The 24,483-nt window shown below is 39.1% G+C and overlaps 1 protein-coding gene across 3 annotated transcripts in view; it reads left to right on the forward strand.

Moving 5' to 3' along the window:
- The first annotated feature begins 7,096 nt into the window (after positions 1-7,096).
- Positions 7,097-24,483, forward strand: part of SNTB2 (syntrophin beta 2) — an 89,191-nt gene continuing 71,804 nt past the window's right edge. For all 3 annotated transcript variants that reach the window (XR_012075741.1, XM_006203741.4, XM_072967624.1), the window contains exon 1: positions 7,097-7,725. Coding sequence is in view for 2 of the 3 variants with exons in the window: in XM_006203741.4 (XP_006203803.2) it covers positions 7,146-7,725 (580 nt within the window). In the remaining variant the exon portion in view is untranslated. The remainder of the gene's footprint in view (positions 7,726-24,483) is intronic.

Raw genomic sequence — 24,483 nt, forward strand, 5'->3', positions numbered from 1 at the left:
GTTCAAGTCACCGATCTACATTGGATATGACCAGCGGGAGGCTAGCATGCCTTAAATATTAACTCACTTGCTTTTCACTGACTGTAGAGGTATAAATTCAGAGACTCTTCATTAACTGGAATCTAGTTTAAGACTTGATTTACTTAACTTTAAACATACACTGGAACCTTGTGGATTGTGGCGGGTGTAGTTCTGACAGAGAGGGCTCACACATCATCTGAGTGAAGAAGTAAAACTTTCTGAAAGTAGAAAGCATTCCTGTGCCACATTTCCAGCCAGTGATTTGGACTTCCATAAATGGTATGGGAAGTAAAAGCTTTGGGCCTTGAAATTCTTCCTAAGTGGAGAACTTTGAAAACAAATGAAGCAGAAACTGATTGGGGCAAGTTAGAGAAATTGTGGGAAGGGAAGGCAAAGCAGTTTTAAATAAGAGGACACTTTGGTGCCTGTGTTTTAGGGTGATTTTACTTTTGGGCTTTGTGTAACCTAAATGGATGCATTTTGTTTCTGTGCAGGCATTTTGCAGACTGCTGCTTATACTTCAGTTCTACAAAAAAGTTTTGATCTGAGACCAACCTAAGAAAGGTCTTTTTTTGCTAACCTGACTCAAATCCTTTAAAAATGCACTTTTTTTCACATAGTAGCTAGTAATCTGATCTCTGAATGGTTAGTCTACCCTTTACCATGGAGATTACCACAGATAAGATTGAGAGAAACTAAAATCTTGGAATATTGGAAGAAAGGTAGAGATCATCTAGTTTGGAGGGTTTTAAAGCTTTATTCTGAACTGAAATATATGATACAGATAAAAAGTGGAGCTGTTCAGGTTGTTGGGGGTTGGGGAGAAGCAGGGTTTTCTGAAAAAACCTATGTGCCTCTTGGCCGTATTTTTATACTCCTGGAAATGAAGCCCAAGAGAAGGAGGTGATTTTTCCCCATGGGCACACAATGGTTTATTAGAAGCCAAGGTGGCATTCTTAGAATCATTTCCCCACTATCTCTTGGCTGTAGGGACCCAATGGTAAATATGATTAGCAGACATGGTATGCAAAGGATTTTCCATTTCACAGGCTGCAGAGAAGGTGTTCAAGCATCTCTTACTCTGGATAAGCGCTTGATTTAGCTATAAGAGTGTTTTCTGTGGGCAGTGTTGTGTGGAACCCATAGAGAGTGTTGTAATGAACAACCTAGTATGTTGTCTGCTCATGCTCACATGAGAGTGTTTCTCTAGGGTGAATTCTGGGAGTGGAATTACTGGCTCCTATTGTGCTCATTTTCTTTCACTTTTAGTTGCCCTTTGGAGTGGCTGTACGTCCATCAGCAGTATTTGAAAACACTCATTTCCTTATATCTTGCCAATGTAGTGATAGATTTTAGTTTTAGCCCATTTCATGGGTGAAAATTAGTATCTTATTTTATTTTTCATTTCCCTATTTACTAATGAGATTGCTAATAACTTTTTTTCTGTCTTTTGGCTGTTTGGCTAATTGTGTAAGTTGCATGACCTCTTCTTTTTTTCCTAATGTGTTGTCTTCTTTCTTATTTCAGGGCATTTTATGATGTAGATCAGTACTGTGTTCAATTAAACTCTGTAGTGGTGGAAATGTTCTGTATCTGTGTTGTACAGTGGCCATTATGTGGCTGATGAGCACTTGAAATGTGGCTAGTGTGACAAAGGAACTGAATTTTAACTTTAATTTTAATGGCCACATGGCTAGTGGACAGCACAGATCTAGATATTAAGGCTTAGCTCAGTGTCAGTCCTTTATCTTTGGAACTAAATACTCACTTAACGTACATTTGTGGAATGCCTGCTATATGCTATACAGATGGAAGATGATCTCAGCCCTCAAGAACTTCACTGCCTAGTTGGGAGAGAAACAAGCTGACCAACACTAGAGATGAGCACAGAGAAGGGGCACCTAACCAGTAGACTGAAGGTGGAGATAGTTCTTGAGAATTGGGTCGTAATTAGCAAGGTGGAAGGAAGAAGAAAAGAGGCCTTCCTGCAGCATTCTCAGTGCAAAGATCTGGAGCAGAGCCTGTCCAAGGGTTTGCCAGAAGTTCCAGGATGAAAATGAGGCCGAAGGGCAGGCAGGGCTACCACAGTACTGAGAGCGTGCATAGCTCAGTCAGGAACGCCGGCCCCTGCAGGGTGACAGCTTCCTTAGTTGATAATGACTAGGAACCAGGTGAGGTTCCTAGGAAAGGTAAGAGTAGAGTGGTTTCCACAGAGGAAAGGTAAGCAGCTTAGAAAACCATGTGGAAAAGAGTAAGTAGATTTGGATAAAGAGAAATAAGACCAGGTAGGAGTGGGCCTTGAAGTCTGGTTAAGAATTATCATTCAGTGGAAGACATAGTTGTGAACCACTCAGATGCAAAGGAATAGCACAGTAAAAATGCCCATTTGTGCAAGTTAGGGGCAGAAGAGACCGGAAGGGAGGCAAAAAAAACAGGCTGTTGTGTAGGTTCTTGACCTGGGGTTTCTGTTTGCTACAGCTGACGTAACAGACTTCATTTTAATTTAAATACCTCTTTAAAGACCATATAATACAGTCACATTCTAAGGTACTGTGGGTCAGAACGTCAACCTAATAAATTTTGAGGGAGGGACAATCCAGCCCATAACAGTCTATTGGAGGGCTCCAGGGGCTTTGTGAGCCCCCAAGTTTGAATGCGGAATTTTGCACAAATATGCATTTGTCTGAGGTGTGTCCACAGCATGCATCTGATTCCCAAAAGGATCCATGATCCCTCCCCAACTGGCTGTGTGTATTAATTGACTCAGGAGGAAGTTAAAGCTATGGGACGAAGGCCTGGAAGTGCCACAGGCAACAATAAACATGATTTGGTGTTCAATGGCAAATGAAGGAATGAGAGTTTAAGCTGACTGTAAGACTTCAAGTGTTATTGTGAGGCACTGGAAATTATGTTAGAACTGTTGTTAGAGGAAAGTAGATTTTTATTTTTGGACCTTATTTGAATTTCATGGGAAATTATGTAATTTCCATGATTGTCAATAAAAAACACTGTTGAGTTTCAATAAGTAAGTGAGTTCAATGAAACTAACCTGCTTATTATGTCCTTGCTAATATTTTCCTAAAAAGAAAGTCATAGAGCTACAAAGCTGTCACCAGCTGCTTCTCATTAGTAATGTGGTTAGCAGATGTGGTTTTTCATAGTTATAATGCATGAGATAGTTAATCCATTTTTGTAGGTTTCAGATGGATAGTAATTTATCTTGGCTGGATGAATTCTAAAATGTGCTTGCATCAGCTAAAGGATATATGCACCTTTTCCTCTTTCACTTCATGTTTGTGCTGGGGAGAAAAACACATTTTAGGATATTTCTCCTGGAAGGCAAAGTAGTACTGTGTTGAAAGGGACAATGGATCTCACTGTCTTCTAACTGGGAAGAGTTAGGCGTGGATACTTTTTCAAAGGTGAATGTTGGATGAGTTATCTTACAAGCTTATTTCTCCCTCTGGCCTCTTCTTCAGTAGTAGCTGAGCAGCTCTTGCTTTTGTTTCTCTGGCATCAGGCCACCTTTGTGGTAGTGACCTTCAGGCTTGCTAAGGGCTGCAATTTTGCCTGGGGCCCTCCTTCCTTATGAAATTACACAACTCTCAAACTTTGGAAGCAGCCCCAGATCCACTGATTCTGTCCTTTGGCAGGCTCTTGGCAGTATGTATTCCCTTTCAGCCAAAGTGTAGCTTTATACAAGATCTGTTTGTCACTGAAATTAATTTGGCCATCTGCCCTTTAAACCTGGAATCAAATAGTATTATGGCAGGCTCATTCCTAGATAAAGTATAGACTCTTAGTCCGAGAGTTTCTACCAAAGGTTTTATTGTTAACTACTGCTAAAGGTCAACAGGTAATAATAACAGCAGCAGGTTCTTTTAATGGGAAAGGTACAGTGCTACTAAGCGTTTTGCAGACATCATCCCACTCAGTGCTTACAACCAGCCTTTGAGTAGAGGGTCTCCGAAGTTTCCTGAAGGAGAGACTGAGGCCCATGACCTCAGCTTCTTAACCCACTGTCCTACAAGTAGTAAATGGCCAAACTGTGATTTGAACCTTGTGCTTTTAATTGCCATGCTATATTGTACATCTGCTATGAGGGAGGGAAAAAAAAAAGACCATTGGCTTTTGAGAGAGCGTAGCATCAGAGCCTGAGTCATAGAATTGTAGGAAATTGTGGAACTGAGAGAGTTAATCTAACCCTCCTACCTCATTTTGAAGTACCAATGATACCTGCCTTGTTCTGAGAAAACAGATAATAGCTTGAGTGGAGGAGAATACGTATTGATAGGTGACTGGAAGGAAAGGTTATTAAGAATTATCTCAGCCATTCCCTCTTTTAGAGGTAGATAAAATAACATGCTTGTTCAAAGAATTATCTGAGCTTGTCTCACCGTCCCTAGGAAACCGTGGAAACAGATGTGTACTCTTTATTTCCGATTTCATTATCCACAGTAAGTAGATTTCCACTGACTACTTTAGATTTCCTAGATGGTAATTTTCACTCTGCAAGGAACCAATAACCTTCAGAGCGATTATTTGAAACAACTACAGCGCAGGAGGCACTGAATTTCAATCAATCACAGGTTTAATGAGTTCCTTCTCTGCAAGGCAATATTTTTGGAATAGTGGGGAACAAAAAGAAGTCAATGGATGTTCCCTGCCCTTCTGTATTTTATTATCTACTTGGGCAAATGAGTGAGGCATAGAATAAAATTGTTCCAGAGAAAAATCCCAGCAAACTGGGTCGACAGGGAAAACTGGGATGAGATCTTACTGGTAGGAAAGTGGTCAAAACGGGCAAGAAGTGTTTGCAAGGATGGACTGAGGCAGGAATGTGCAAGGCATCATTAGGAGACACTGACTGGATGAGTTTGGCCAATCTGAAAGTAGTGATGAAAGTGAATGTGGAAAATTAATTCAGATTCTGATGGAGGACCTTATAAAAAGAGCTGAATAGTTTGGAAAATGTTTATAGATACATTTTAAAATAATTTTTTAAAGTGAAAATTCCCAAGTAATTCAAACAGCAATCTCCATTACCTTCCTTCTTCCAGGGTTAAATATTTTGTTATATAATTTGCTATCTTATGTAAGTGCCCTCACTTACTATTTGGTTGGAAGATCTATGACTTACCCCAACTATATGGACCAAAAGGTCTTGACACTTTTGGAAAGAATTTCTAGCACTTTCCTTTTGCTAATAAAGGTGTTCTCAAGTGCCCAACCTCTGGGTGGTTATGTATGTAAAAGTGTTCAAAATAGTGCTCATACTATAAAGAATCAGCTGCCAAGTGCTCTCTAATAAGTAGAAATTTCACATAACTCAGGCCTCTAGGGGCTCACGCCTCAGCTGGAGCAAAGCCAGAAATGACTGGGACTGCAGGTGCACTTGGGCACATCGGGGCCTGCCAGAACAGGGAGCTGGCCTCACTGCGATTGATTTAGGAAAGGGCTGGAGGGTTGTGCTTCTGCTGACATTTGCAGCCTGGAAAATCCTGCTCCAGTAATTGCAAAGAGGATTCTGCTATAATGATTTTTTTCATATGATACTTTTCTCATTTTGAATTCTTTCTTCATTTGGGCTCTGGGTGCTTTCCAATCTCTATTTTTATTGTTTTAACTCCTGGTATAGGAGGCTCTTTGGAAGTTTCTGCCCACACATGAATGTGCATTCATAGAGTAGTGCATGGACATGGCTTACGAGCTTCAACATGTACTTCATGAGCAAGCAAGTATACAGCCCCTTTTACAGGAATTGCTGCACGCTCCCTCGGACGGCAACCCCCCCCCCCCATCCATCCAAATGAAAACATGGGGCTCTGGCTTTTTCTGCAAAAAAAAAAAAAAAAGTTAGAGGGCATCTTGACCTCATGCTTTTGAGATCTCTCAGCAGCATGATTTCTGGACCCTCATTTTTGAGGTTGGGGTATGTACTTTTTAAAAAAAAAAAAGGTCTGGACCAGGAGGCTGGGAGACTTGACTGGGTAGTCTCTGCTTCCTCATTGTGGGCTTTGGGCCAGAGTCTTTGGCTTTCTGGGCCTCAGTTTCCTCAGCTCTTTGAGCCCATCAATCTGGAAGAAGTAGGTGGATTGCATCACCCATGTCTTTGCGTGAAAGCTGCTGCAGGATTTGCAGTGTTCAGTTTCTGAGGATGCCCATATATGCACATGCCCCAATAAAATGACATGGCCTCAGGCTCACACAGACACCTGATTTGTGTGGCTTGCTGTTGTCTGTGATAGTGTACCCTAAAAAGGACATGGCCTCCAAGGTGAGAAAGCCAGCTACAAATTCAAGTCCAAACACTCCAATATTTTGATTATATGAGACTTTTTACACACATATTCTGCCATCTCCACTGACTCTACACTTCGTTCACATTGCAATTCTGGTATCTTCCTAAGTAGCCATCATTCTGCAAATATTTCAATGCCTACCTACTGTGGCTGCAGAGTGACAAATGCTTGGATTCATGCCTCTGGATCTTTGCTTATGTAGTACCCTCTGCTCCACCTATTCAGCTTCCACTGTTCCATCTGTGAAGCTGACTCCAGGCCCAACATTTTGTTTCTTCTACTCTGCTCTCAGGGCGTTTTCTACATGTCACTTAACCACATAATATCACATCAAGTTGCTTTGTTCACCGTTTTCCTCCCCAACTAGACTGCCAGCTCTTAGCTGCGGTATGTTTTATTCAGCTCATCTCCAGCCTCAAAAGGAGCACACGGCAGAGCATTAAGTAATATAATAAACCAAACAGTGCAAAAGTGAATGTGCAACTCGGTCTTGCAGACTTGCAAAGTGCCTCTCGAAGCTGATTTTGTATTCCGTGCCCATGCAACACCGGTGAATTGCATGATAGAGGTCAGGAGTTTAAGGGTGCCGAACAGAGGGAGCACGTGAGACTGAGCTCCACTCTGCTTGAGCTGCCCACGGTAAGCTGTAACCCATTGGACTGCCGACAACTCCTTAACCTGCCGGAAGCGGCTCGGCCGGCCTCTCCCCGCCCCTCCGGAAGATGGGCGTGGCCTCTTATGAATAATGAATCTCCACAGTGGGAGAGGCCAGGCCCGCCCCCTCGGGCGGGAAGGGGGAAGCGCCGAGGCTGCCTGATTGGAATGAGGGTAGCTGCTGCGACTGCGGCGGCGGGAGCGGGGCCGGCCATGGCGGTGTGGACGCGGGCCACCAAAGCGGGACTGGTAGAGCTGCTCCTGAGGGAGCGCTGGGTCCGGGTAGTGGCCGAGCTGAGCGGGGAGAGCCTGAGTCTGACGGGCGACGCAGCGACGGCTGAGCCCGAGCCCGTTCTAGGGCCCGCGGCGGCCGCCTTCAACGGCCTCCCTAACGGCGGCGGCGCCGGAGACTCGCTGCCCGGGAGCCCGAGCCGCGGCCTGGGCCCCCCGAGCCCACCCGAGCCGCCGCGGAGCTCCGGTGGTGAGGCGGGCGCGTCACCGCCGGTGCGCCGGGTGCGGGTGGTGAAACAGGAGGCGGGCGGCCTGGGCATCAGCATCAAGGGCGGCCGCGAGAACCGGATGCCGATCCTCATCTCCAAGATCTTCCCGGGACTGGCGGCCGACCAGAGCCGGGCGCTGCGGCTGGGAGACGCCATCCTGTCGGTGAACGGCACCGACCTACGCCAGGCCACCCACGACCAGGCGGTGCAGGCGCTGAAGCGCGCGGGCAAGGAGGTGCTGTTGGAAGGTGAGCGTGACGGGCGGGTGGGCGGGCGGCTTTAGGCTGGCTGGCGCTCACTTTGTTTCTGCCATCCTGCCCCCTTTGCATGGCGAGCCCCTTCCCCGAGTCCTTACCTTTCCCTCTGCTAGTGGCCCAGATCTCCCCGACCCGGTTTGCTGGGGCTTTGAGAATGGAAAAACTGATGCTCCTTGCAGGAAAAGTTGGGCAGCCGCCGAAGTGTGGTTTGCAGTCCTCAAGGAAAGCTCGTTTGAGATTTAGTAAAAAGCAGCCGCGCTTGACGCTCCGCCTCTGCACGCTAAACTGACACTAAGAACTAGAGGGAGGCGGAACGGAGTTCTGGAGGGGTCTCCGTTTGCATTCTGAAAAGTGCCGGGTTGGCGCTTTCATTGCTCACTTCTGGCTCTCCGGGGTGGGCGGGTTTGTTTAAAAAATAAAAAATAAAAATCGTCCACACTGATACCAGATGCTTGGGCAAACCACCAAAACGCTGGTTAATTTATGGGAATTTAACTCATCATTGGCTCTCAACAATAACCAAAGGAGATCATAGCACTTCATTGAAGCCAGAAAGCTGAAACAGCACGTTTGTGTAGTTAATGAGCCTTGTTTAACAGTGGAGGCTCACATGTTTGAACATTAACTGCCAACTAGAGTTTTTCCCCTTTTGCAGGAGACTGGTGCCAGCTTCCTACCATTCACAGGCATGCTGCTTCAAGGCTTTAAGCATTTAGAAGCCTGAAATGTTAAATCTCAAGTTATGTTTGAATAGCCAGGATTATTGTTTAAGTATGTATGTGATTTGTTACCTGGGTATTTTATGATGAATTTATGGAACTAAGGCAAAATTAAAATTTCATCATTTTGAAGGACTCCTGCGTGTTGAAGGTGATAGAGTATTGTAAATGTGATGAAAAAGCCAATTTCTTACTTCGGAAATTTTTGAGCAATCGTCATTCACCTGTGATTCAGTCATTCAAGAAGCATTTACTGCTGGCTGTATAGAAGAGAATGTACAAGATGGTGTGTCTCTGTTTGGTGTATAGTTGGGGAAATGATAGAAAAATACAAAACGATTTACAAGTTATAGATTATGTAGTGCAAACTATATAAATGCCGAGGGAGTGCAAGGTAGAAAGTAGTGGAAATTGGATTGGTCAGGGAGGAATTTTTAAGGAGCTGTGTCTCCAAGGAAGTGATGGACGTAGACAGGCAGAGATGAGTCAGGAGGGTATTCCTGGCAAAGAAAGAACAGCAGGAAAGGGGTGGGGAGTGGAGGTATGAAGGGACCAATCATCAAACTGAGAGGCCAGAAATCCAGCGTGGCAAAGTGATTTTCATTTTTTTCCAAATCTGCTGGTAAGTAGTTGGGAAAATGTTGGTTTCCCAAATGCAAGTAAATGATTTAATGTGCCCCAGTTGTGAAATTCCAGTGTCCCACCTTTATAATATCCTACTTATAAATCTTATTTCTGTCTCACTTTCGTTGGGCTAAATGAGATATAAATATAAACATTGCTCAGAAATAAGTGTCAATAAAAGGATAAAAATTATAGATTGTGGCTTGGGTGGTGGGTGTGTAAAAAAAATTGTTACCTTAAATGTGTACCTTGAAATTGGGCTAAGTAAGCATTTGGTTATAAATTCTTAGTGCCAGAATATTGAATGTAGTACTATTTATTTGTACTCAGTGGTGATGGGCAGACATTTCAACTCTTTATCCCATATTTAAAAAAAAAAATCCAGTTTTTGTTTAAGTATAACTTGAACCTAGTATTTATACCGGTTAAATGAAAATTATCTAGTAAATGCGTTCCCATATTGATTAGCCTAAAAATAGGTCACATGTGCTTTTAGAAGGAGGGTTTACAAATGGCAGCATAACATTTATTGAATGCCTATTTACCTAACATACAGGGTCTTTTTTATTTTCCCATTTTTAAAAGACAAGTGGTTTTTGTTCTTTTTTGTGTGGGGAAGTATGAAATTGCACTTTCAAGCCAAGGGATGTAAAAATAAAATTAATTAGAATATGCAAAATCACTGAAAACAGTGATTTAATTGAACTAGTCAAACATTTAAAATCCAGAGCTGGTGTCCCAACCAGGTAGGCCACTTTTAAAAGATAGATTTTATGCTTAGCCCTTAAAATTTTGAAACTGTATGGTATTTCCATTAAATGTCTCAAAACTTGAATAACTGCCTTAGCATAGCACAGTGATGCTTTTTTGTGGTGTGGGCAGGGAATTTCAGGCATGCCCTTGCCACCCTCAAGCAAAGGAAATCTGTAGTCTCTGGTTGCCTGTGGTTAGGGAACTGAGGGAGCATGGATTTTTAGGGATTTTTCATTCATATATCAAACATTTATTCAACTCTACCACTTGAAGACAGTACATGATTCCTGCCCTCAGGATAGTTTGGAATTGAGATAAGAGAGAGTTAAGAAATAAGTACTGTAAAGGGCTAAAAGCACTATTATAACAGAATTCAGGAGAGGGCACAGCACAAAGGATGGGGGGGGGAGGTCAGTGGAAGGCCATCGTGGGGATCAGAGGTTGAGGATGCCCAGGAAAGGTTGATGGGGAAGTTGGAGTTGAGCTTTTCCCTAACAAGAAAGCTGCCGCCAGTGAAGACATGAGTGAGAGACGTGAAGAAGTCATTCTGCCCAGTTAGGGCAGAGTATAAATAAGGATTTTGTGGTCAGCCAGACCTGGGTGTGTCTCTGGCTAGTGGTTTGTAACCCCTAGGCAAGTTACTCAACCTTGCTACACCTTTGTTTCCTCATCTGTAAAACCAGGATGGTAACAATACCTCCTCACAGGGTTGTCATTCATATGACAGTTTATGTGCTGGAAGCTTTTTTGGGGACTGGGAATACAGCAGTAAACAGCAGCAATGAAAAAGTCTGAATGAGGAAGGTAGAACTGGGTCATGAAGATGTGTAGCTTCTTGTCAAGTTAACAAAGACACTCTCAGAATAGCCAGGATAACAAGTTGCTAAAATCTAAGGCTCTTATTTTACTTGAAAAGAAATACATGGTAAGAATAAGACTTGCTTTAGGTGAACAGGTTAAGAATGAGTTTGTATTTCTGGCATGCAAACATCTTTTCCTAATCTTGTTTTCCTGTTTTTCTGTCATCTCTTATATAGGCCAACATTTTTATCCTTAAATTACGCATTTAGTTTTCTATCCCTCTGATTTTTCCTCTTCCTTCACACTTATTGGTCAGACCCTTAAAACTTGCTAATTAACCATGTGCTTGTAGTTTTGACTACTGACTGTTAGCATTGATACTAAGATATACATTGACACACAGATTCTCAGCAAAAAGGGAGAGATGATCTTCTACCATACTTTTTGATGAATTTAGTATATCCTGTGTGCTAGGAATAGAATCTGTCCGGAAAGCTTCTAGAATTTATATTTTTAGGGCTATGAAATGGACTAAACGAATGTGTATTAAACTATACACTGAAAAGTGTTCTAGAGGAGGTTAGGAAGGACAGTATAAGTGTCCCGCTAAAGGTCTGATATTGAGAAAAGATCAGTATTTCTGAAGGAATTCTCATTGGAATACTGTTGGAAAAGCACCTTTTACTGAGCGAATATGATTCAAAAATTATTGTTACTAAGTCTACTGAAAAGAAAAGGAAAGAAAATTACTGTTACTATGTCTAGGTATATAGAGGAAGTGGACTGGCATGAAATTTAACTTCAGAATTGAAAATAATTTTTATATCTAGCATAGTTTGAGATTTTGAGTGTTCTATATAGCATGGCTGGCTCTTTGTATATGTTAGGGGACATGTAAACAAATACTTCTGACATTATTAGGCTGCTAATTTAAAGAAGCTAGTCTTCCTATGCTGCCACTTTCTTCACTATATGTTGGAGAAGTTGAGAGTCTCCTCGGAAAAATATTTTACATTTTCTTTGACACTTTGCATGTATGTTCATTAATCTGTCTCTTAAAGAACAACTAAATTGTCAGGACATTTTGTGTTTGTGTTTTTTCCTTTTGTTTAAGTCACTTCTTCGTGTTTCACTTGAATGATTAGACATGTTTATATGAGAAGCTATGTCTTTGTAACCAGATTATTTCTTATATATTCCTTCTTGCTGAAATATCACCTCCAAATTATTAGAAAAACATGAGAAATTTATTGGTTCTAATACAGAGTGGTTATGAAAATTCTAAGAATGTTTTTAGAAGCTGTAACCAGGCTTTAATTTAGATCTCAACTGATAAACTCAGTAATGTCAACTGATACATTCCCTGCTGTATAGTCCTTCTAGGATAAAGGTTACTTTACTTTGTGATCAAATGTGTATTTTTGTACATAAGGATGAGGTGCAGCCAGTGGCTGTGGAACAGTGTTCTGCTGTTCTGAGCTGACTGAGTCATTCAACGATCCAGCCACTGTCCTTGGCTAGGTTAACACACTGTCCTAACCAGCTGAACAACAAATAATAATGCTTGCTTGCGTTTCCCGCCAAATTGTATGATAATGCCTTAGTTTGTTTTTAATCAGGATTTTAAAATTATCTATGCATTCTTATGTGTATTTTTTCATTTGACCGTTTCACAGTCCTTTTAGGTAGTGGGCTGTTTGTCTTTGTTTTGTAGATGATTATACTGAAGTTCATTAATGTTAAGTGAGTTACTGAAAATTCCAGAATTTCTCTTGATTCTTGGAGGAAAATGTTGTTTCCTTTGGGCAAGTGGGAAACTGCTACCTGGAATTTTAAAAATTGTAAGATCGCATCTTCCAGAGGAAGAATTAATGACCAGAGAGGTTTAAGTTGTATGTTTAAGGTTACCTAACTAATCAGTGGTGGAACTTGGACAAAAACCCAATCCAGTGCGTTCTCCCTTGCTACCTACAAACAGCCAGTCAGAACTTCTAGCCTCTCCTGCACATCATCATATTACAATGTGTTGTGAGAGATCATGTGTAAAATGTGCAATGTGCAAAAGAAGTTGAATGTGGTTGCTGCTGTCAAAAAACTTAGACTGAAATTGGGGAGAGAAAACTACCAGATAGAGAATAACTGTTGACGTGTGTAGTACTCACTCAAGAGTTCACTGAAGAGGTAATCAGTTGCGGGATGGAAGAATGGAGTGTGACTTCATGGGGAAAGGATAATATCATCTGAGGCATGAAGGAGTTTCTTCTCTGTAGATGGAAAGCAGTCCAAGTTGAGGAGGTAACCTCTGCAAAGCCGAAATGAGCATGACTTATGATAGGAAGTGAGGGGAATAGGAATGGACCTGGGGGAGGAAAATAAAGCTGGGTAGATAAATTGGAGACAGATTATGCAAGGCCTTGAAAGCCAGCCAGAGGAATTTGGACCTTTTTCATTCTGTCAGTCAACATTAAGTACCTACTGCAAACAAGGTGTTGCGGTAGATGCTGGGAATTCAAAATTGGGAAGAAGCCCTGCCCTTTGGGCTAGTAAAGAAACGGTTATAGCAGGCTGTGATAAGTGCTTTACAGGAGGTGAGCACATGCTGCCCTGAAAGCAGAGGTAGAAGTGCAAAGGAGACAGCAGGTCAAAGGAAAGAAAATGGTAGGTAGCTGGTGCTTGGAAGTGAAGCATGGAAAGGTGTGGGAAGTGTGTACCTGGAGAGCAGGCCGGGGAGATGGGCAGAAGCCAGATCATCAAGGGCCTTGTATGCAGTGCCAAGCAGTCGTCTCTAAGTGGAATTTATATTTTCAACCAAAAAAAAGAAGAGTCTAAGGTTTATTAATATTTAATGTATAGATAACCCTGGCTTTCTCACTCAGTCTTAGAAGAAGGTGTCACTACACACTCAATATACAAGATGATGTCTCGAGGGAAAAGTGGAAGCTTCACAAAGCAGAGGAATTGAAAGTGGTGACCTTCCTAATTTGTTGTCATACTGCAACTTACTGCAGTTTACTTGAGCCTGATAGAGTGGATTTATGTTATGTTATCTGCTTTTAACTAAATTAATCTTTACAAAATGAACAAGTGGCTTAAAGATTTACACAAAGAAACCATGGATTGGAGATAATTCTAACACTACAAATAATAACAAAAAAGTAGAGCTTACATTTCTCCTCGTAGGAACTCTTTGTCACATTTCAAGGTAATCATATGTGTCAAGAAGTCAGCCTAAAAAATGAAATTGTCAGCAATACTATTTGAAATGTAGATTAACATATTTTCATTAATAGTGAAATTCACCCTAAGACTATTGTACTTTGAGTTATATAGTAGCTAATGATAGAAGGACTTCATCAGGGATATAGTTAGTGTATTTCTTTCATCTTTAGCTCATTCATTCTTGATTTCTATATTTTGTATATGTTTTATAATATATATGGATTAATGAATATTCATAGATGAGGGTGTAGACTTACATTTTTACTGATGGGTGTGTACTGTCAAAAGTTTTAGGCCTGGGGAGCCACCCAGGTTTTAAAATTCTTTAAATGAAGGAAGTCCAGAGTGTCAGATGTGGAATGTAAGAGCTCAGGACATGAGGGAAGGGAAAGCAGTTAGGCTGTTGTGGCACCATAAAGATAGTGAGACTGGACAGGACAGTATGAAGCTGAAAAAATATTTAGGAGATAGAAACAAGAAGTCCAAATGATCTGTTTGAGAGCTGAGGGAGAGAGAAAAGGAGAGGGAGGTTAACGCCTAGATTTCTGGCTTGGGAAAGCAAATAACAATGAAACCAAAACGAATGAGGGAGGAACTAGATTTCTGCGTGGAGAGAAGAAGTTTGTTTTTGGACATGTTGAATTTGTGCTACCTGTGTGACAACCTGGTGCAAAAGGCTGGTAGCCAGTTTGAGGGACAGGTCTGTAGTCAAGAGAAATGTCAGAAATGAGCTGAAGATTTATGAGATGTTATGGCAGAGGTGGTAATTGATGCCATAAGTGTGGATGTGATCATTAAGAGAGAGTGCAAATTAAAAAGAGAAGTGGATAAACAAGTTCATACTGGATAGCACAGGGAACTATATTCGATATCTTGTAGTAACTTATGGTGAAAAGAATATGAAAAGGAATATAGGTATGTACATGTATGAAACATACTGTACACCAGAAATTGACACAACATTGTAAACTTATACTTAAATATATACATATAAAAGAGAGAGAGAAAGAAAGAAGTGGGACTAGGATGGAACCCTGCAGAACCCCATATAAAGTGAGAGTGGAGGAAGAGATGGTCCAGGAGGTAGGAGGAGAGTCTGGAGAAAATGATGGACTAGAAGTCAGGAAGGCAAGAGTTTCCAAAAGGAGGCGGTAATCAGCATCTTCAGATGCTACAGAAGCCAAGAAAGTAAAGAAGGAAAAAGAAGTCAGTTGGATTTGGTAATGAGAGAACAAGATTGTTACAATTCTCATAAGAGCAGTTTCAGCAGAGGACAGGAGCAGAAGGCAGTGAGTAGACAATACTTTTTTTTAAAGCTTCTCAGAAAAGTAGAAGAAGCAAAGATGATAACTAGAGATAAATGAAGTATCCAAGGAGTTTTTTTTTGTGATTTGTTTTTTATTTTGTTTTGTTTTATTTTGTTTTGTTTTAAATGAGAAAGAATTGGGACATCTTTATACAGCAAGGAGAAAAGGCCAGCAGAGAAGGGGAGAAGTTGAAGAGATAGAAGGGATGGGGAACTGATGCAATCCATATCTGAGCCAGGAAGTGACATGATGGGAACAGAATTTTGGGTTGGCAGCACTAGATGCACTGGATACAATGCAAAGAGGAAATAGCAAAGGTAGGAAAAACTACAGCTGTTGCAGTGAAAAGCAATCCAGAGCAGAGGTGATAACTGTTTAAGGGGGAGTTGGTGGTGGCACTGGGAATAGAGAGGAAGATTCAGTTCAAGAAACATTTTAGAGCAGATGATTTCTTGCCAGCTGACAGCTGAATCCTCTGGGAACCATTTCTTACCCAGACTCCTTCTGACTGCCCGTGCACCCAAAGATTGGAAAGTTGTAGAGAATCTGTGGCATTGAGCCTCTGTTACTAGCACAGGCGTTTGATCCCGCAGAGATGTTGGAATGGAAAATTGAGAGGCACTGTTTTGAAGGAAGAAATGACAGGATGTGGGGCAGACTGGGTATAGTAAATTAGCTCTGAGATTTCTATCCAGGGACAGCAGAATAGTTGTTACCAGAAAAAAAAAAAGGTGGGGGGTAGAAATAATTGGGAGGGCGTTGAGCTTATACCGTCAGCTTTGTTATAAAGCACTTAGGCAGTGTAACTATGTCAGCTGGCTGTGGGGATTGAGAAGAAAAATTTTAGTTCATAAACATTACATCTAGTACACAGCATGAGAGCATATTCTTCCTTTAAAGGATTTTTTCCCCCCTAGATTAGAGAAAGGAGTTTTAGGCTTCCTCTGGAGAAGTGATGGTATATTCAGGTGAGTTTAATATTTTGTGTCTGGAGAAATGTAGTTGATTTAGTTACTTTATTGAAGTGCTGTTCTAAGAATATATACTGATTCTTCTTAACATTGGTGTTTGATTTCAGTGTGAAAACAAAACTCATGAGACAATTTTGTTTATGAACAAAATGCTAGTGATTATGGTGTCAGTAGACTGGCCTTTTAGAAAAAGTAAAGAGTTACAAAACTCAAATTTGGTTTTGTTTCTGTGATCTGGCTCCCAAGATATTGCTAGAATGCTTTGACATATAACAAGTTGAGAATATGTGAAGTGAAGATTTTATTTTAAATTACTTTGGCTTTTCTGCAACATTTTTTTCTTTCTACTGCCTTCTGACTCTCTTATTTTTTTAATTTGCAAATTAAAAAATGCTGTATGAAAATAAACATGATGGGATAGATGAAAAAGTTGAGTCCTTTATCTTTCAATTTAATTAATTTGTCATGTATGTAAAATGTTACATCTCACACTTGGAAAATGGGAAGCTTTGATTTTTTCACTGAAAGAGACTTGGACAAATTATTTATTTTTAGTAGAAATCAGTTGATCAACTAAAAAAATTTTTTGAAAGAAAATGCACATGCCTTATTCAAGGCTCTTTTGTTTTCAAAGCGCAGAAACTGATTCAAGCTAGTTAATGTAAAAGGCTAGATACAGACAGTCTCAAGACTCCAGGAAGAGCTGAGCAGCCAGGCCTTAGAACCCAAGCAACACTGAGGACACTGCTCTCCACTCCCACTCATGTCTCCTCATCTTACAGCTTCTCTGCTTCTCTCTGAGAATAACTCTTTTGCAATAGCTTTATTCTAGTCCTTTTATGGTTTCATTTTTTACATTTAACTCTTTAATCTACATAGAATTTATTTTGGCATATGGAATGCAAGAGATTTAACTTTATTTACTTTTCCAAATAGTTAACTGATTGTCTCAGCATTTGTCCAAAAATCCCTTTGCACGCAATGTCCGATAGATTGATAGGGCTGCCTGGAGTGCCATGTGGGGAAAGAATCCAAAGCCATATCTGGGTTCAGCTGGAAAGCGTGCTATGTTTGATTAGCGATGTCTGCAACGCATGTGCCAGGGTGATGTACAATACACATGCTAAGTATCTACCACCCTAGGAATGACCTGTCCTTTCTTCACTGATTTGAAATGCACCATTTCTTTATATTTTGTTTTTTGGATTCTGTGATTCGTTTCTGGGTTTTCTGTTATATTCTATTTGACTGTTTTGTAACATACCACACTGTATGTTGTAACGTTAATATTTAATATCTGATAATTCAAGTGGACTACACTAGCCAGGAAAAATTTGAAAAATAGCAATAAACAACTGCAGGTTTATAGTTAACATTGTTTATTTGTCCCGATAAATTAAAAAAAATTTTTCTGAAGTGTAGTTGATTTACAATGTTCATTTCAAATGTACAGCAAAGTGATTAAGTTATACATATACATACATATGTATATTTTCTTTTCAGAGTATTTTCTATTATATGTTATTACAAGAAATTGAATATAGTTCCCTGTGCTATACAGTAGGTCAGATAAGTTTTTAAATGATTTTATAAATCTTTAAAAAAAAGTCCTTTGAGATTTTGTTTAAAATTGTATTTAATTCATAAATTAATTAGAAGAGAGCTAAGATCTTTCTAATATCTCTTTCCCAGTCATTCTGTCAGACCTCGCTCACTCATGTTCCCATCATGTGGCAAGAGATATGGGATGCTGTGATTGGCCAGGCCTGCATCAGGTGCTCACCTTGGAGCCAGAGAGTAGGACAATTCCTGTGGCTCCACATAGACTGAAAGTGGGGGTTTCTCAATGGGTAATCAAGTTGATGTTATCAGAAGAAGGGGAATTGGTTGCTACGCAGACATAAACAACAGACGTCCACTATGATGTTCTAAAAGCATCAGAAGATGGTATTAGAGATTAAACGAGAAACTACCATGAGTTAAGAGATTTGGAAACTTTATAGATGGCTGTAAAATGAAAGCAAGAAGAATAAATTTGCCTAGGTATAGGAAAGCTAGTTGGAGCTTTTCAAAAACTCTTGACACTCCAAAGTGAATAATAAATTATTCTCAGCATTTATTTTAGTGGTATTTTGAACGTCACTTTTATATAAATTTCAAGCAACTTCTCAAGTATGCATTATGATTATCATTTTATAACTAGGACAACAAAAATATATAGAGCTTGGGGACAGGCCTTAAAGTTAGAAATAGATTGGTGTGGAGAAAAATCTTTGTTGATCAAAATAGACATAAACAGTTTTTTTGGTAAGAATTATTTTGGTTGTAGAAACCCAAACCAAAGTGAGCTGAGTGAGCTGAAGTGGAATGTATTGCCTCATATAACTCCTGAAACTAGGGGGTGGATCTACGTTTAGGTCCACAGGGATCCAAAGGCTCAAATTATCTTGGCTGTAGCATCTGCTGTGGAGAATCTAATTCTGTGTAGTCAGCCAAGATGGCGCCGGCAGTTCTAGGAATGTATTGCCTTAACTTAATAACCACTATTAAAAAAATGAAAGTTTCTCTTCTAGCACCTTCAGTCTCTGAGAAGGACTCTGATTAACTCTACTTTGTCTACCCTTGGACGTACAACTATTGCCAAGATGATGGAGACTGATCTAGGCCTGCATCATGTGCCCCTCCTTGGTGTATTGAGATGGGCAGCATCACCAGACTAGGAAACGTTGAATGGGGTGGTTGCCAGGCAAACTTACGTCCACGCTAATAGGAGACATTGGAGCTGTAGAGCTTAAAATATTTTTGTAGCTAATTGTGAAGTTTCAGAAGTTAAAACAATAGAAATAAATAATAATGACATTATTGAGAGCTTTGCTCTGCTAAGCTCCTTGCAGGGATTGTTACAGTTTATTCTTTTTACAGCCTTGTGAGACAGGTAGCATCATGCCCATGTTAAGTATGAAGAAATTGAGGCCTGGAAAAATTAAATAATTTGCCCAAGGTTACAGCACTTGGGCAGTAGAGACAAGTTAGCTACTCAGATTAATCAGACTTCATACCTCCTATTATTAACCATTGTAGTATATTGCTTCTTTGATCAGTTTAGGTTAAGAAGCTAGCAGTCTAAGAGGGGAGGGTATAGCTCAGCAGTAGAATGCCTGCTTAGCATTCATGAGGGTCCTGGATTCAATCACCAGTACCTCCATTAAAAATAAATAAATAGATAAATCTAATTACCTCTCCACACAAAATAAAAATAAATCAATTAAAAAAAAAAAGAAGCTAGCAGTCTAAAGACCAGTAGGATTTATCATTATGATTGGCTTAATATGCAGGAAATTATGCTCTGGATTCTGTGTTGTTGCATCTGTCTGAAGGTTATTATTAATGTCTTCCAGTCTTTGTCTCTAATTTTTCATGCTGGGCACAAAAAAATATAGATAGCTGTATGTGATTTATTAACTCACATTGAATACCCACATTCTGCTGGGCACTCTGGGAGAAATGAAAAGAAAACATGAACTCCAAAACCCTACTTTTAAGAAGTACCCCAGATAGATTTATAAATGCTAATAAACTGCACATAAATTAATCCAAATTGTTTCATGCATGTCATACCAGTGATAGACAAATGCTGAGACAACTTGCAATGAAAGAGGGACAAGTGTTAGGAATGTGTTTCTCTCAGGTGAGAAAGGGCAGGACATGGAATGGTATGGGAGGGATGGAAGGTGGAGGTATTCTATGTGGAGGGAATGGCATATCCAAAGGGCAAAGACGGGAACAGGCAGATGATATTCAAACTCCAGCAAATGCATTTAATTTAAGAGCGGATTTTCAAGACTCTGGAACACTGACTTTTTAATAATTTTAATGTTTTATTAGTAAAAACGAGAAACTGACTTCTTAGGTATTCTTGAAACAATCTTACTCATTATCTGCTAACTGCTTTGTAATGCAAAAATCAAATTTTTCTTTTCTAATTATTCTAGACAAACTTTCATGTTAGCTTTTCCATTTTTAATGTATTACTATGTTATTTAACTATTGGGAAACATCGGTTTTAGCAAAGTAGCATTCTCCAAACTGTATCCACCTTTCAAATAAATGTACACCCAAATGAAACACCATCTGTTTCATGGAACACTAAATGTCTTGGGTTTGCCTCCTTGTTCTGCTGTAATTGTTGGCCAGTAAAGGTATTTAATTGATAGCTGTTTTCATTGTAGTAGGGCTGTCTACATTAGAGAAAATCACTAGTAGTCTATACTATATTTTGGAGTACTAAGGATAAATATTCTGGATTAGTCCCTTCAGAGATTACTGAATTACATGCTAGAGAAGGTGTGAGAAAAGAGAATCTTCCCATACTGTTGGTGGGAATGTAATTTGGTGCAGCCACTATGGAAAACAGTATGGAGATTCTTTAAAACATGAAAACATATATCTGGAGAAAGTTCCAATTCAAATAGATACATGCACCCCCAGTGTTCATAGGAGCACTATTTATAATAGCCAAGATGTGGAGCAACCTAAATGTCCATCAACAAATGATTGGATAAAGAAGATGTGGTATATATAAACACACACACACACACACACACACAGGAATACTATTCAGCCACAAAAAAGAATGAAACAATGCCATTTGCAGCAACGTGGATGGATCTAGAGATTATCATACTAAGTAAGTCAGACAGAAAAAGATAAATACCACATGATATCACTCATATATCATATCTAAAATACGATACAAATGAACTTATTTACAAAACAGAAAGAGACTCACAGACATAGAAAATAAACTTATGGTTACCAAAGGGGAAAGAGGGTGAGGGAAGGAATAAATTAGGAGTTTGGGATTAGCAGATACAAACTACTATATACAAAATAAACAATAGGATCCTACTATATAGCACAGGGAACTATATTCGATATCTTGTAATAAACTATCATGAAAAAATATGAAAAACATATATGTATAACTGAATAGCTTTGCTGTACACTGGAAACCCATACAACATTATAAATCAACTATACTTTAATTTTTTAAAAAATCATTCAAAACTGCTCAAAATCATTGAAAAAATTATTACATTCTAGTATAAAATTGCATTTATTTTTACAGTTAACATAAAGTAAAAGTAACTGGAAAAATTAAGCTGACTCTGGGCAAATATAAATTCTGCAGAAAAACAACAAAAGACTAAAGGGAATTTCTAAGAATCACTGCTCATAGCAGATATTTTAATATTGCTCTGCTTTGTCCATTTACAGTGCAATAGAGTTGATTTTTATACATGTTAATTTCATTTTAGAATTCAGAATAATGACAGTCCTCACAAGATTACTGTAAAGCATTTATACAGGAAAATAAATGAATGAAATAGTTTTAAATGCTCCCAGCCTGATTTGTAGCACCTAGGTCTGGCAGGTATTCTTAGACAGCTATGTTTATGTGTTTATTTTCACATATATATTTTGACAAGAAATATGTTTTCCTTGCATGTTTTTCCTCTGCTTCTCTCTAAAGAGACTGTAGTTGGAGAGAGAGAAGATCTAGTCCCCTCTTATTCCTCTACCACCTACAAGTTTCCTCCCACTATTTTTCTTTATTTCTCATATTCCCTCCTACTTCCTCTGTGCATAGGTCTCAGAAGAAGTCTTTGGGATCCCTAAGGTGTCTCCACCCCTCGGGATATATTCACAGAAACTGAGTCTTGTGCCAAAAATGCTTTGGTCCCAAACTGAAACATGAGAGGACAAGGTACTTTGAAAAAAAATATAGCAAAGCATTTCTGATGGCCATTAGCTCTCTAGTGACCTTGGGACAAATAATGTTAGCATTACAAGCCTTACACTTCTTATCTATTAAAAAATAAGATGCATTTCAGTTCTCATATTTTGTAATTCTAAACACGAGATAGTCAGAGAATGAAGAGTTACAGTTATTGTAAACTGACTACACACAAATACATGGATTGTCAGAGAATTAGGATATAAACAAATTAATTTTAATACTAAAGATATTCTAACTATAGTGAATCTCTCTTTGCTCATTCAGTTGGAACCTCAGCATTTGTAATACTCTATTGTGAATTTTATTGTGAAAGAGATGCACAGAAGTGCTAGATTTTGTTGTAAATTTGCAGATGAATCAGCTTTTGCTATTCCATTTTTCATTATAACTAGTAACTAATTGCCTTTAGACCAATACAGGCAGCATTTATAATGCTATCTTTTTCTCCAAGAAGAGGAGAATCACTTAAGGGAAGAAGAAATACTGAGCGATCTAGATTGCAGTTAATTTTGCCACTGATCACTGTGTAACTTGAGGTTTCTTCATTGTTCTTTAGTGAATGAGGGCAAGACACTCTTAATGAATATTGCAAAAAAAGGACAAAGCCTGGGATTTAAATGCCAAATAATTCCTTCCTCTTTGCCCTAAGTGTGAAAACTCAAGAGAAAGGGGGAAATTATATACATATATATTTATTTGTGTTGGCCATTGTTGTCAAGCAAATTTACTCAGTGATTTAGGAATTGAGATGTTGAGAATAAAAATTTTGGCAAGGTAGGGAATGGATTTCTTTCTCCCCCAAATTTTAATATATTCTCTATTAGCATTAGCACGTTGGCATAAGATTATTTTTATGTCAAGTATTCTGCTCTTCTAGACTGTATTCTTGCCACCTAGCAAGATACCAATCACATCACTGGTATTAGGTATGTTTGTTAAATGAAAGAAGAGCATCAAGTATAAAAAGGTCATTTAAAGTATATAGGTGACCTGAAAATGCTCTTGGAATGTAGCTTAATTTTTAGGCCCACAGATTGGAAATACAAGAAAAATAACAAATTTGTTATCCACCAGTTCAGGATATGATTACTGCTAGGGCATGAGGAAGATAAAAGGAGTCAGGGAGAGAGGTTCATGGGGGCTTTTGTTAGGAGGTAAAACTGGACAAATATGACAGAATTTTACGATTGATAAAGTTGAGTTACGTGAATGTTCATTGTATTGTACTCTATATTTTTAGCACATTTTAAATATTTCACAGTTTAAAAAATTCAGATAAAATCTAAAAGTTGTCAGGGGAGGGTATATAGTTCAAGCGATAGAGTGCTTGCTTAGCATGCACGAGGTCTTGGGTTCAATCCCCAGGAACTCCTCTAAAAATAAATAAACCTAATGAGCTCCCCGCCGCCAAAATAAAAATAATTAAATAATATAATAATAAATAATTTAAAAAATTTTAAATTTAAAAGTCCAATTTTTATGCTGGATCACTTAGTTATTACTTTGATTAATTCTGACTCCTTAACATTTAAAACAAAGTATAATTAACATACAATAATATGTTCTTAGGTATTCATTTCAATGAGTTTTGTCAATTGTATACACCTGTGTAACTATTACATAAACTACAGAACATTTCCATCACCTCCTAAATGTTCCCTCATGGCCCTTTCCAGTCAATTCGTCTCCCTACTCCTACCCTAGATAACCATTTTCTAAGATCTTTCACCATAAATTAGTTTTGTCTCTTCTTGAAATTTATAGGAATGGAATCATACAGTAGGCACTCTTTTCTATAATGCTTCTTTTGCTTAAAATCATGTTTTTGAGATTCTTGGATGTTACATGATTCTTTTTTTAATGCTGAGTAATTTAACATTATACAGGCGTACCATAATTTTCCTGTTATTAGATGTTTGGAGTGTTTTAGGTTTCTGGATGTTCTGAACAGACTGCTATGAACGTTCTTGTTCAGTTTGTGTGTGTGTGTGTGTGTGTGTGTTTATTACTCATGGGTAAATACTTAAGAGTGGAATTAGGGTAGATGCATGTTTAACTTTATAAGAAAACTGCCAGATGGCTCCTTAAAATAGACATAACCTTTTATACTCCCAACAACAACGTATGAGTTGCTGTTGTTCCACATCCTTGCTAGCTATTAGGTGTGTTAGTCTTTTTTTTAGCCTGCCTAGGGGGCATGAAATGTTATTTCATTGTGATTTTTAGTTTCTATTTCCTTGGTAAATAAAGATAGGCCACCTTTCCATGTGTTTATTGGCCAGTATCTTTTAAAGTGTCTGTTCAAGTCTTCTACTTTTTTTTTTTTTTTACTGGTTGGTTGTCTTTTTTTGTTTGTAGAACTCTTTATACAACTCTGGATACAAGTCTGTTGTCAGATGTATATGTTGTGAATATTTTTTTCCATTCTGTAGCTTGTCTACTCAGTTTCTTAATGGTGGGTTTAGATGAGCTCAAATTTTCTTTCATAATATTCTGTTTCCTGTCCAAGAAATCTTTGCCTACCTCAAGGGCACAAAGATCTATGTTTTCTTCTA

The sequence above is a fragment of the Vicugna pacos genome, chromosome 9 (genome assembly GCF_048564905.1).
Source record: "Vicugna pacos chromosome 9, VicPac4, whole genome shotgun sequence".
Classification (NCBI taxonomy): domain Eukaryota; kingdom Metazoa; phylum Chordata; class Mammalia; order Artiodactyla; family Camelidae; genus Vicugna; species Vicugna pacos.